The sequence below is a fragment of the Rhododendron vialii genome, chromosome 8a (genome assembly GCF_030253575.1).
Source record: "Rhododendron vialii isolate Sample 1 chromosome 8a, ASM3025357v1".
Taxonomy (NCBI): Eukaryota; Viridiplantae; Streptophyta; class Magnoliopsida; order Ericales; family Ericaceae; genus Rhododendron; species Rhododendron vialii.
In genome coordinates, this window is record NC_080564.1 from 34,497,722 (window position 1) to 34,511,816 (window position 14,095).

The 14,095-nt window shown below is 39.0% G+C and overlaps 1 protein-coding gene and 1 pseudogene across 1 annotated transcript; both read left to right on the top strand.

The window, feature by feature from the left end:
- Positions 1-251: 251 nt before the first annotated feature.
- Positions 252-4,566, top strand: LOC131335775 (large ribosomal subunit protein eL20z-like; annotated as a pseudogene).
- Positions 4,567-11,382: 6,816 nt separating this feature from the next.
- Positions 11,383-13,539, top strand: LOC131335776 (uncharacterized). The gene is made up of 2 exons (XM_058371277.1): positions 11,383-12,183; positions 12,296-13,539. The coding sequence occupies exons 1-2, from the start codon at positions 11,559-11,561 to the stop codon at positions 13,234-13,236; spliced, it is 1,566 nt and encodes a 521-aa protein (XP_058227260.1). The 5' UTR covers positions 11,383-11,558; the 3' UTR covers positions 13,237-13,539.
- The last annotated feature ends 556 nt before the right edge of the window (positions 13,540-14,095 follow it).

Sequence of the window (14,095 nt, forward strand, 5' to 3'; positions counted from 1 at the left end):
TTGTTAGTAAATGATTGAGTTTGAGCTCGTTTTGTAAACGAAATGAGCCAAGCTCATACACCACAACACTAATATCTGGACTCAAGCTAGACTAGTTTACTTGCAAGACCCACGAAATAAACCATTTGAATTCCGTTGGGCCCAAAACCATTCATGAGGTTTACAAACTGGGCTCAAGCTCAGTCCAGTGGTTTAGGAGTTGGGACACGAGAGTACGAGACGATGAGATCTGTATAATACAGGAGATAACTTTTCCCATCTGTCGCTCGTTACCAAGGCTTGACTATCTAGTAAGCGTCACATCCCACCACACGAAAACCTTTTTCAGACGATTTGCATTTGTAAAGCCACAAGGACCCTTTGGGATGTCCAAAGCTATGGATAAAGAATCAGATTCCTCTCAAGACCCATCTGCCAAGAACCGAAACGGGATTTCCCTACGGTTTCACTGAGGCGAAAGAGAGTTTCTTGGGCGTGTGAAGAGTCAAATTTGTGCAAGAACCTGCTTTTCTGCTGATTTTGCATTTTCCGATACAAAGGCAAGTTTTCTTTATGTGGGTGAGAATGGAATATCTTGTTAGTTAATACTGACTGTATATCTCGTATTGCATGCTTAATTTGCGTCAGTCGTTGGAAACTGGAGCTGTTCTCGTCTAGTTTCAAGTAATTTTGATTCCATTTTATGTGGGTTTCGGAAGAAATACCATTATTTAAGTCGCTGGTGTTTGTTCTGAATGTTGGTTTTGGGGGTTTGGGAAGCAGTTCATAAGTTTAAAGATTGGAAAAGTTAGATTTGACTGAAACTAATTGCAGCAACATGTGCAATAATCTTTCTGAAGTATCTAGATTTTCAAAAGTAAGGATGTGAACTTGGTTTTCCAGCCATTAAAACTGATCTTTGAGCAGATTCGGACATTGTAACTGCAGGACATTGTAACTCTGCAGCTTGATTGATGTTTCTTGCCTTAATGCATCAAAGATTTGGTAGTCAGGTTGTAATTGGCAATGCTAGGAGTAAGATTCCGGGGGCCAAGTTATAACAGAAAACATTTTAACCTCAAATATCCTTGTATTCGTTACTCAACAAATAAGTTTAAAAAAATAAATACATAACTACTATATCCTTGCATTCTTTATCGAAGAAAAGGCAAAAACACATTTCCAAAATTGAGCATCCGTCAAAATAGAACAAAAGTAGTTTAGCAATCTATCAAAGAGGAACCCGACATTCTTTCAAATCTCGAAAATCATCTAAGATTGGCAAAATGCCAAAATCGGAGTTTGAAAAGTGCTGAATCAGTCGATATCCTAAGGCGTTCAGTTCCGATTGCCGGCCACTGGAGTTTGGGCAGAGAGGAGTACAGTTCAAATTGGCTGGCGGCCGCAATCGAGTGTCCAAGGCATGTGTTTCTTCTCTTTTGTTTGGTTTGGGACCTTTGGGTTTCAAGGGAAGTTTTTGGGGTAATGAATGGAGAGAGATAGATAGAGAAATGAGAGTAATAACTTGTTGGGGACCGTTCGCAGGGAGAGGGTTCGGTTTTGAGACTCAAAGCGAACACACTAATTTACTGTGATAATGGTTTTTGTTTTGAAGAAAAGTAAAGAACGTTTTGTTCAAGTTGAACTTTTTTCTTCTAGCTAGCTGCAATTTTTTTTTCCTTTATACCTCCGCCACTATAATGTAAGACATAACTGTTAGGTAAACTACGAAACTAATAGTATCATTTACAGTAATAGTATATGCTGGTAGTTAGGTTGTAAGAGAGATGACTGTTGCTTAAACTACAAAACTTATAGCCTCATTTAAGGTATATATGTCTGTGTAAGGGCAATTTCCTGTTGCTAACCACTGTCGCTACTTGCGTCTTCTACAAACTCTTTTCCTCTTTTAGTGTATTGTGGATGTTATAGTCTAAGTGACTGGGAAACTTAATACTATCCCAGTATCAATATACTTCCATTACCATAACAAAAGTTGCTTTAATTAGTTTATATTTGATATAACAGGTGCTATAATAAAGGATTGCGGAGGAGCTCAGGATACAATCTACCTAATTCCGAGACTTTGAATACATGGATCAGAGTACCCATCTTTCTTTGATATACTGTTCATTGCACAAGTTGTTGTAGCCTGCTGCTTACCACCGTACTTGTTTACCGAAAAATCTTTGGGCCTCGTCTTGAAAGCTGCATCCTATTAATGTGTTTCTAAGAACAGTGGGATAAGTTCGGTGGTAAAATTGTATGAAGTTTCCAGTTTCATTTATGTTTATCTCTCAGTTCCTACCTTCAACAAGCTCTGTCTATTTACATACACCTGATTTCGAAGCTGGGGTTTGCTCATTCGAATGTCACGTACTTCAGAATGCAACCAATGCAATCGAGTTCCCCCCTTTTCCAATTGAGTTTTTGTATTGAACCATTTTAGCATGCTTCATACTCACATTCCTTTGCATCGTGTATGAATGGGGATAATGGACTGCGGGCATGTTTTGAACTGTGTGGTATCATCGGAAAATATTTTGTTGTTGTATTGCTGTTCTGGGTAGATGTATTGGTTCTCTTACATGGCACACCTGCCATTACCAGACAACCTACATGTTTGTCACATCATAGTTGTGATAGGGTGCGTTTGGTTGGATGGAATGGAATGTGAATAGAAATGGAATTAGAATGGAATAGAATTGGGGGAATTGAGAATGGAATAATCATTCTCATTCTCATGTTTGGTTATGCCTAGGAATAGTCATTCTCATCTCCAGTGGAATAGTGTGGCAATAGCAATTTTTGGAGTGACAATAGTAATTTTTGGAGTGGCAATAGTAATTTTTGGTATGGCAATAGTGAATGTTGGAGTGGCACTAGTAATTTTGGTGTGACAAAGAAATGGAATAACAATTCATTAGCTTTTTGGATGGAATGACAATTCCTTTACTAAGATGAATAGTGATTCCATTTGGAATCATCATTCCATTATTCAATGGTGAACCAAACATTGAAATAAGTAAGTCATTGGAATGACTATTCCATTCCAACCTTGATTCCATCCAACCAAACATATCCTTAGTGTTATATTTTAGTGCAGTATTTCCTTTTGATATTTGTGTGGCATTACTATTTCTTGTTGCTAGCATTTTCCGATCATGGTTTGTCATGGTTTCCAACTATCAGAGTTTATATATGCAACAGCGGTAAGTAGTATCTGCTTGTAGAGATTGCTGACATACCGTTGATGTGAGATGGCTTGCTTAAGATAGAAGTGACGACACCTAGTGAACTTAAGTTTCTATGTTCCAAGCATATCTTACTGAGCTACTAACTATTCTCCTGCCCTGCGGCTCCTGCCAGTAATCATATATACATATATTTATTTGTTACTATTTCTCATCAAAACTGTTAAGACATTGAAGGTAATCTTAGTTCATTCCTATCAAAAGAATGCCTTGAATCTCATACGAAGTAATAGACTAAAGAGCACTTAATAAATTGAATGCCTTGTTTACCCTACCATTTCTAGTACGTTTGGCAATTATCAGTAGAAATAGCTTATGAACACAGAGTTTTCAACAGATGTAAAGGAGCAGCAGAATGACGATTATGCCCTTATAAAAGATGTCGAGGATATCGAATTGGGAAAGTTTGACAAACGCCTTCCTTGCTGTGGCTGTGGAATAGGGTGGTTCTGGTGAGGTTCCTTCACCTCTCTCTCTCTCTCTCTCTCACTCTCTCTCTCTCTCTCTCTCTCTGACGTATATATATCTTACTTTTCAGTCTTTTGCTCGGGTTTTTGTTTCCATTGACGTGGTATTACAATCCTCTACTTTGGGAATTACTACCACAAGGATCCCAGGGAACGAGCAGGACTTGAGGCTAATGCAATAGCTGTAAGTTGCTTGTTAGTGTTATTGCACATGTATGAGTAAGCTATATTTTATATTACACACATGCTCATTGGCCATTGTTGTCTTGGCCTGATGGTAAATTCTGCTCACTGTGAATTACATTTCATCGGTAAGAAGACTGATTATGGAAATACCTCAAAGTGTCCAAACAGTAACGTGACATGGCATGGTCCTATGGGCTATTGCAGGAATTGTGATAGTGTAACACAAGTAATGCGTTTCCCTTTTTTGTCGACCCTTCCTCATGTCAACACGAAATGCGATGGCTATTGCAGGCTTTGATTTGTACCATTGCAGTGGTGGTTACAGTTGCTGTTATTCTGTTGATATAGTCCTTGTTGCTGCAATCTACCTTTGCTCTTACTCTTCCTCCCACCTTCCTCGGTTGAGGATTGTGAGCCAATCTCTCTGTGGGGTTACTTGTAATCATCTTGGCCAACAAAGGGAAGGAAATTGGGGTCACAAAAGGATCATAAATCCAAGAAATACAGATCCTTGGGGCTCTCGAAAATTGTACATAATACAAACTCTATGTAGCATTGAACTTCTGACTCCCATCCTCTAGACTGTTTATATCGGTTTCATATCAAATTTGGTGTATAGATCTTGCCTCACTTGTATCTGGATTGGTGTGAAGAATGACTTTTTAAGTTGTATTCTGTAACTTGTTCGCACATATTCTAATGGCTGGTTAATCTTTCTGGGTTGAAAACTAGAAAAATTTACTAGTAGGGTTATGCGTGCAACGGATCAACCCCACAATCAATCAACCGCCAAAGTCCTGGCCCCAATTTCAGAAATTCAAAATCATCGCCTCAATAAGTTATGTGTATGTATATGTAAAAAACAATAATTTATAGTATTAGAAAGAACTCTACAATTAATAACATTGTAGGCTCCAAATATGGAAAACGAATTGAAAAAGAAAATGCAGGGCATAGAATATACATCCCTTCCTTCCCAATCGCTTATTCTAAATTATTGTCTTGGAAAAGAAAATCACATTTTATTTCCTCCCCCTCTAATAAAAGAAATATGTTTTGGTATCAAAACTTGACTCCGAAGATGGAGTAATTACTAATTTTGCATAAGTTACTAGAAACATAAATATTAACTTGCATGAAAAGGCCTATTTTGGATTGCCGCTTTAGCCCAATGTCATGAGCCGGCCCTGGGAATTGTCATTTTAGGCCCCTAAATGTCTTGAGTTGGCCTTGGAAATTGCCATTTTACGCCCCCAAATATCTTGAGCGGCCCCGTTGTAGGTCCCCAAAGCTCTTGAGCCGGCCCACAAAAGGGAGGACAGAGGAACAATTGCTGCTTCCACAGCTGGTAAAGCAGCGAACCTAGGATTCAGTGGTTCGCAGAAATTAAATCAAGCCACCCCTTAGAAATGCACATGCAGTGGTGGACTTCTTTTGGAGAGAGCTTGAGCATAATTTCGACGCACAGTTCCTCACATAGTAAATCAAATACGGAGGAGGAGGAGGAACTAGGGCTTTTAAGCGGAGGAGGATGAATTGGAGACGAACCATCAACCGCCATCTCCTGCTTTCACCTCTCCCTGGATTGCAAATTGGTGGAGTAATGCATGTGATCTGTGTGGTTTTAGAGATTAACACTACTTACAAAGAACTTCCGTTCAAACGTTTGGGTCAAAGACAAAGAAATTCCCCGTTCAAACTGAAAGATAACTTCAAACCATGCGCCAAGAATTTATAGTTTTCTGACTTTTGTCCCTCCTCAAGAATAGGGTAAACATTACCCTAATTCTTGGGTAATTTTTATTGATTGAAATGATCCACAAAGTGATGTTATACCTATCAACAAGTGAGGGATGGAATCTACACTATTTCAACCGATAAGAAGTAGGATAACGTTCATCTTTTTTCAAGGAGGGTGAACAAAATTGCACTCGGGCATACACATCGAATGGACACATTTGGATTTATGCAATTTCGTATGTGTCTATTGCATTTAGAATTTAAGTTATATCCACCTTACCATAGTTTTCCACCACCACCAATTGTTGGCCCCACCGTGTGTATATTGTTGTAATTTGAACCGTTCATTTTATAGAGCTACATAGTGATATTTCTTTGCAAAAAAAAAAAACAGCTTTATTGGACATAGATAGATATATAAAAAATTGAATTTAGGTTTATAAAATTGACGATAGATAAGTTTAAAGTTAAACTATCCATGACCGTCTATTTTATAAACTAGTAAAATTTAATTTTTGATAGGTATTCCTAAGGAGCTAAGGTATTCCAGCTTGAATAAGACCGAAAAGAAAGGAAGAACAATAACCGAGACGGGGACACATGTTGTTAAGTTCAGATGCACCTATCGATATCCGATAAACATGATTTTTTGCGTCAATGTACTAATCTGCGGCCCCTACAAGATGAACGGTTCAAACTACTGAAAAAAAACACATGGTGAGGCCTACAATGGATGGTGGAAACCCCATGATTTCCACCTATGGTGGAAAGAATTTAAACTACTAGAAACATAAATATTAACTTGGATGGAAATACCTATTTAAATTACTAGAAACATAAACATAAATTTCTTGAGTCGGCCCTGGGTCTTGAGCCAGTCTTGGGAATTGCCGTTTAACGCCCCCAATTATCTTGAGCCGGCTCTAGAAATTCTTGAGCCGACCCTGGGAGGGAGGACAGAGGAATAACTGTCTCTGCCACCGCCAGTAAAGCAACGAACCTTTGATCTGGTGCTGGTTAGTTGAAATCAAATCAAGCCACCGCTTAGAAACGCACTTGCAGTGGTGAACTTCTTTTGGATAGAGCTTGATCATAATTTCGACGAACAGTTCCTCGCATAGTAAATCAAAAAACAGAGGAAGAGTAGGAACTAGGGCTTTTAAGCGGAGGAGGATGAGTTGGAGACGAACCATCTACCACCATCTCCTGCTTTCACCTTTCCTCGGATTTCAAATTGGTGGAGTAAATAGTAATGCATGTTATCTATGTGGTTTTTAATCTCTTAATTTATACTTCCTCCGTCTCAAAATGAATGTCATTTTTTACGCTTTTTTCCGTCCCAAAATGGATGTCCACTTACAAAGAACTTCCGTTCAAACTTTTGGGTCAAAGTAAAAGAACTTCCTCTTTCAAACTTCAAATCAACTTGTTGATTAACAGAAAGAGAATAAATCTCTAAACCGCCTCTGTAAAACTCCTCATTTCCTCTTAACTAATAAAATAATGCCACATCAGCAAACAAGTTCAAACTTCAAATTAACTTGTTAGATTATCATAAAGAGAATAAATTCCTTACACCGGCTGTGTAAAAACCCCTATTTTCTTTAAACTAAATTCCACACCGACTCGTCAATTTTTTTATGCTCTTTGTGCTTCAATAGGTTTTTTTAAAACTGAGTATTCAATTGCAAAAATTACTAACAATTTAATATAAAATAAAATGGTGGTTGCGTACGTACACATACATAATATCGTCTTTTCTTCGGACCTCGCGAGTAGCATTATATACTTATAATTTTTTTGTATTATCAATATGAAAATACAAGTGATTTGCACCCCTGCTAGACATTCCTGTTAGACATAAATCCTGAGTTGGATTCTACTCCCAAATATAACAAAAATACAATTTCAAAGTTCTGAAATGGAGGAGTTATTGAGTCACATCTCATAATCCACATAACAATTTCAATTAAAAACAAGCTTTGTTGTCATCCTCAAAATTCATCCCGGAGAAATCGAAACAAGGATGTGTATGTTGCCTCTATCATCAAATCCTGAATAAAGAACGATCAATGCAGTAAAAATAAAGTTAAATCTCGTATACCCAATCCATTTTTAAACATAGGCATGAAACTATGTGTATACATGTATGTTATTGTATAAAAAATAATAAGAAAAAAGTCTAAAAGAATAAAATACTTACTTGATGGAGCAATGGAAGTCAGACGACGACTGGTTGTGTTGTGACGCACAGAGCAAAGAAAAGGACTGATAATGGGAACAGGGGCCTTTATGTAATGATGGAGTTTTTATGTACGTAATTGTTCAAGCTTTGCCCCCAAAAAGTTAACCCTGTTAACCAAAAGCAACGAAAAGGTCCAGTTCTTGCCAGTTTAATACTAGTTTGTCGAAATGGGCTGTTTTATTGGTTTGCAGGAACTTGGGGGTTTTACATAACCGGTGTAAGGAATTTATTCTTTTAAAGTAAAAGAGCTTCAAATCAAATTTGATTAAAAAGAAAAAGGTAAAAAGACTTGTGTTTGGAAATGCTATGGACATAGATAAAAATGCGTAGATGTTGACCGTGGATGCATGTAGGTGCGTTTGGAACCGTTTAATAATGTGTGGGCTCACGGTCTCACACTATAAATGTGGCCAGGGCATACGCATCAAACAAACAAATTTGAATTTGTGCAATTTCGTTTGTGTCTTTTGCATTTTTACTAAATTTAAAATAGTAACGAAGTTTTTGAAAACTCGCCAACACCGGGAAATTCACTCAGGCCTGGTCAAGAAAAAAAGAAAAAAAAAACCTCTAAACAAATAACTCTGGGAAAAAAATTAAGTTTTTGGTCATATTTCTTTTTTGTCAAGGGAAAACACAATTGTGCGAAAAGTTACGAATGTGGAGAGAAATAAATAGAGAAATAAAAATAATAATTGAGAAAAAATTTTTTGAAAACCGCGCATAAAGAGAGAATCTCAAAACGAACATGGAACCAAAATTGATTACATATATGCATGGTTAATTGTTTTCCAATAATGCTACATACGCAATCATCCAAACACAACACCATCCATAACCCCTCACATATACCTAGACTTTTTGATTGTTTTTTTAGTCCGAATTTGTTCACCCCGACAAAAAGAGGGTGAACGATACCTCCAAACTCTATTGGCTCAGGCTCAAGTCCCCACAGCCTCTCATTGGAGCTAAACATATTTCTAACACTACACATGCATGATAGGACCTTAGCTTCTGCCCTGACGCAAGTATGATTGAATTTCCTACACATAGTGATGTGGCGTGACGAGAAATGTAAAATCTTAGTTCATTCGCTTGAACCCCCTCAAGTTATGGTAGAGCGACCCCTCTTTCCAAAGTATTCAAGCTTTGAACAAAAGCAAGCAATAGTTCCATTCCACACTACTCCTTCCTCATCATACAATGAAGTGGTTGGAAAGGGCTTGAAACCAAAAAAGGACGCGTTTTGCTCAGCTTTTTTCTCTAGTACTAGGACCTCACTTCTGCTTTTTCTTGTGTATCACTCTACAGTCCACACATAGCTGTTAAATACAGTATAATGCAAAGACGAAATTTTTGGAAAACAGAGGTTAACGTGATTTAAGTAGGTCTTACGTACACGAAATGTATAGGTGCAGCAGGTAGCCTTATTGGCGTGTTCTCTGGTTTTAGCCTTATATGTGCAAATTTTGACTTCTCAATAAACTCTAAACAATATATAGTCTGCGTGTTCACCTTTAGTTTAGTTGTTGCGACCCATTAAAAAAGTCAAATGTTACACAATTTCACGGGAGGATCCACTGTGGGACCAGAAAGATTAAACAACGTGCATCAAATGTTGAACCGGTACATGGGAGGATCTAATGTAGAACCAGGGGTTGCGTGTCCTCCTAGGTTTTGAATAACTAGGAGAATAAACCATTATATAGAAAATGACTTCCCATATTACCTCTAATGGTATTAGTAGAAGAGTTACCTACTTACCTCTAATGGATTAAATAATCCGCGGTTTTTATATGAAAATATGCTGAGATTAGTGCTTTTAATTTAGATATTATTGGTGTAGGTGCTTCATTAATTTGCTTAAACTCTTAGCTAGGTATCTAGTTGAATTTTTATACATTTGTTCATTAACCTTTGGCCTTCGCAGATGTAAATGCTCGAATATTTAAAACGTAGTAATCTCATTTTAGTGAATTATTATGAAAAGAAAAGCTTCAAAACCATGATTAATAGGCGCCCTTCCTGTAATCAAAATTCTGGATTCGGCATTCGGCTTTTTCCCTTGTGGCATGTTACTGGTTGACCCCTTACGAAAATGTGAGTTTCGTTTCAGATGTGCGACACATGGACTTTTAAATTTTTCGATAAAGTAGGGTACAAAATTTTCGGTGAGCTCAAGAAAGGTTGATTGGAGAAAGTGTTCTTTCGGATCCATTTAAAGAGATTGGAGAGACGCCGGACTCATTGTTCGGATGGTTTGTGTTTAAAAAATTCTTGTTCCAATCAATTAGCAGCTAATAATAACTCAATGTTTCTAAATTCCTACGTGTGTGATTACTGGTAGTACATTGAATAGAGACACAAATGTTGGAATTCTGATCCCTTTTGTTTTGTTTTACAACTTTGACACAGCGTGACACAAACAAACAACACAATTTGTCTTCTTGTTCTAACACGCGGTTCAGTGGAGTATAGCCGTAAGCCATTACGCCTAATGATTGAAGTCCAATTTTATCAACTGTGCAATTTTTTTCTCTTTAAAATGGAACAATAAAAAATCCAATTAACACATTCCTAAACCATGAGAGATTATCCATATTAAGGGCCCACTCCATACAAAGACGAGGACAAGGTCGGGTACTCAGTGGTTTGCTTCTTTATTATTAGATTTCGAGTTCGAAATTGTTAGGTGCTTTCAACTACTCTGAAGACAGTTCATATGCAATAAGTTTTGTCTTTAATGGGGACCCTCAAAACCAAACAATAAAATTGGTCCTCCAGAATTAATCGAGATGCACGTAAACTGATCCGAACACCTGAATTATAAAATATATATAAAAAAAAAGGACGAGAAGTGAATCCAATCCGTTAGTCGGTTAGTAGAGTCCTAAATAATTCTTCCTGCTGTTAAAAAAAATCCCAACACATTGTATGATGCTTAGGGCACAAGGTTTAGGTGCAAAATGTTGACACTATTAGCAGGGGAAAAAACAATCTTATCATTATTGCCCTCTTTCATTCTTAAATTAGGGTCAATTCTTATTTATTGGAATGAGGAATTGGGAAAGCTTTTTGTTTTCCATACTCTACACGGTTTGGATCACGTTGTAGCTGGAAAACATGTGATGGCAAGTAATTTTCTTCAATATTGTACTCCATGCACCAAACCAAAAGATATAACAAAAATGCTAAATCTTGCGACATAATTACAATCATTACACATCAAGAAATTTTTGAGTGCTGAGCGGAAATCACGTGGTGTTCGAGCAGCGCATCCGAACCATCTATTTCGGTGTGAGACAGCCTAAATGGGCAGCTCGAACATCACGTGGTAACCACCCGGCATCTAAAAAATTTCTCGTATACATCAGTACTGGAGCCTAGGAACTCAGGATGCGTAAGGATATTCCCGGCCCCAAAGTGTAAAAATAATGTAACTATGTTACGAGTATGATTTTAACCCATCATTTGTGTAGATATAAATATGCCCCACGTTAATAATCACCAAAACCAGAAGATATGCGCGCTCATTTCCAAAGCATATTTAAGCACGTTCATCTTCCACAGAACCCTTCACTCATAAGCAAAACAAAAAGAAAGCCCCTCCCCAATCAAAGCAAAAAGACCCAACCAAAACCCACCACCAAAAGTAAAAGCAAAAGCAAATCAAACTGACCTGAAATTATGGAAGAAGAAGGGGAGGACTCCACACCTGGCACCCCATTTTGGCTGCAAAGCTCCACCAATCACCGCCTCGGTCGCCGCCGCGTATCGTCTTTCTTCTTCAACTCCGGCCTCTTAATCGTCCTCTTATGTCTAACCGCAGTCGTGTCCATATTCTTCATCATTCCTTCAATTGTTTCTTTCACCGGCCAGATCCTCGGACCGACGGTCAGAAAAAGCTGGGACTCGGTTAACATTGTACTGGTTTTGTCTGCTTTGGTCTTCGGGTTTCTCAGTAGGAACAGAAACCGCGATTACGATGAAAACCACCGGAATGTTTCTTCTCCTCATGGGGTTACAAGTGAGATCCAGAAGTCGAATCCTTCAACGCCGCGTCAACAATGGTATGAGTATGCCGATCGGACGGTGTATAGTAGTTCATCTGCCGTCAATGGTGGGGGGTTGAGGAGGAACAGTTGCTCGTATCCAGATCTACGCGACGCGTCGCCGTGGCTCAACGCCGATGATCGGTGGAGATTTTCGGATGATATACAAGTGGAAGCTCACCGGTATTCCGACTCCGATCGGTTTCGCCGGCGCCGGAGTTGGAAACGAGTTTACGAAGAAGAAGGAGAAGAAGAACAAGGTAAAACTATCCTGTCCTAAAATCACTACATTGTCATCAAATTATTATTTTTCCTTTTTTACGTAACAGTTTTCTTTCATAATTTTTTCGTCACTGAATTAAATTTCTTCAGCCGCTCCTGTGACTCGTGTTGAGGAAGATTCATATACTCCGCCGCCGCCGCCTTCACCACCTACGCCGCCTCCACCTCCGCCGACCACTCTTCATCGGAAGCCGAAGAGATCATTTGAAAGTGTTGCATATAGAGAGCAAGTAAAAGGATCAGAAGCAGCAAAAACTCTAGCACCACCGGCGGCGACACCTCCGCCGCCGCAGGTAGATTCAGAGAAGAAGAGCAGCAAAAGTGATCGGAAAAGAAGCGGAGCAAATGAAACTAAGGACTTGTTCACCTCAATTTACAATCAGAAGAATAATAAGAAAAAGAAACAAAGGCAAAAGAGCGTCGACAACTTCGAAACCCTAATTCAACCTCAAGCTCCTACACCGCCACCACCTCCGCCGTCTCAGCCGCCTTCTGCTCTGCACAATTTATTCTCATCCCAAAAAGGCAAGAGTAAGAAGATCATCACCGTTCCGCCACCGTTCACGACGGCGCGTGCGGCGAAATCCACTGCCATAATTCCGCTGAAAACGAGCGATTCCATTAGAGTAGTAGAGAATTCCAACAGCGGAGGAGAATCGCCGTTGACCGGCTGCGAGTCGCCGTTGATCCCGATCCCGCCGCCGCCTCCGCCGCCGCCGTTCAAGATGCCGAGCTGGAGATTCGTGGTGAAAGGCGATTACGTAAAGGTGGGGAGCATGGACAGCTCGCGCAGCGCGTCCCCCGATGATTCACCGGCGAGCACCCCTACCGCCGCGAACGGCGGAGACGCGGCGGCGCAGCTGTTCTGCCCGAGTCCGGACGTGGATACGAAAGCGGACATGTTCATTGCGAAGTTTCGGGCTGGGCTTAAGCTTCAGAAGATGAATTCGATGGTAAGGCAAAAGCAAGGGCTGGGCTTGTCTAATCTAGGCCCAGATGCAAAGCCTGGACCGGGCCCAAGTCAAATTTGAGTTCAGTTACCAGAATATCATTTTGGCTTCCAAATTCGTTCATTTTTTTTTCTGAATAATATGAGGTTTGTTGATTTGAGTTGTTCTTAAGAAATATATACTATGTAGTAGTATAATTTTAGTATGTTTAGAAGTGGAATGTACAGAGGTTTTAGATGGGTTTGAGGAGAGTTACAAATAACCGTTGAATTGAAGATTTTTTCGGATTTTAGATGGGTTTGAGGAGAGTTATAAATAACCGTTGAATTGATCAGGGTTACAATTCTAATGTTTATCAAGAAATCTAAATTATTGCATTCCACAGCTTTGTCGACCAAATTCTAATCCCTCAGTTCGGAGTGTAATTTTAGTCCTTTTTGGAAAGTCGTGGCTCTTTTTGATTGAACATTCTGAAATTTTCCAATCTTAAATCAGTGCGGAAAAAAAAATCTGAAACTATGCACATTAGTACTTTATTTTGTATTTGAAAAATAACACTACCAGTATTCTATATAAACTCAATTCGGTAACGCGATCAATTTCCTTCAATTTGTTCTGTTTGGGCAGGTGATATTGTAGTTGTTGGCTCTGGTTCTGGATTATGATGTTGCTTCCGCATGGAGTAATAGTTAACTAGAACAATGCTTACTTCATAGGTATCTGGTTAGGAAGTGGCAATGAATGATTGTTTTCCAAGTTGGAATTAGCTTGACGTGCAAAGAAAAATAGCCTCCTTTTTTTACCCTTGAGGAAGTTGGCATTTAGTTCAAGAGGTTGATAGGAATTTCAAGTATTTCTCTCCAACCCAATAAATCGTCTTGTTTATTTGGCTTGAGATTGCAGTGAAATTTGGAGAAAGTCCAACACAAGTGACGAAGCA

Coding starts and splice junctions, on each gene's coding strand:
- LOC131335776 (XM_058371277.1), top strand. CDS start 11,559: ATGGAAGAAGAAGGGGAGGACTCCACACCTGGCACCCCATTTTGGCTG. Junction 12,184..12,295: donor AGAAGGAGAAGAAGAACAAG/GTAAAACTATCC, acceptor AAATTTCTTCAG/CCGCTCCTGTGACTCGTGTT.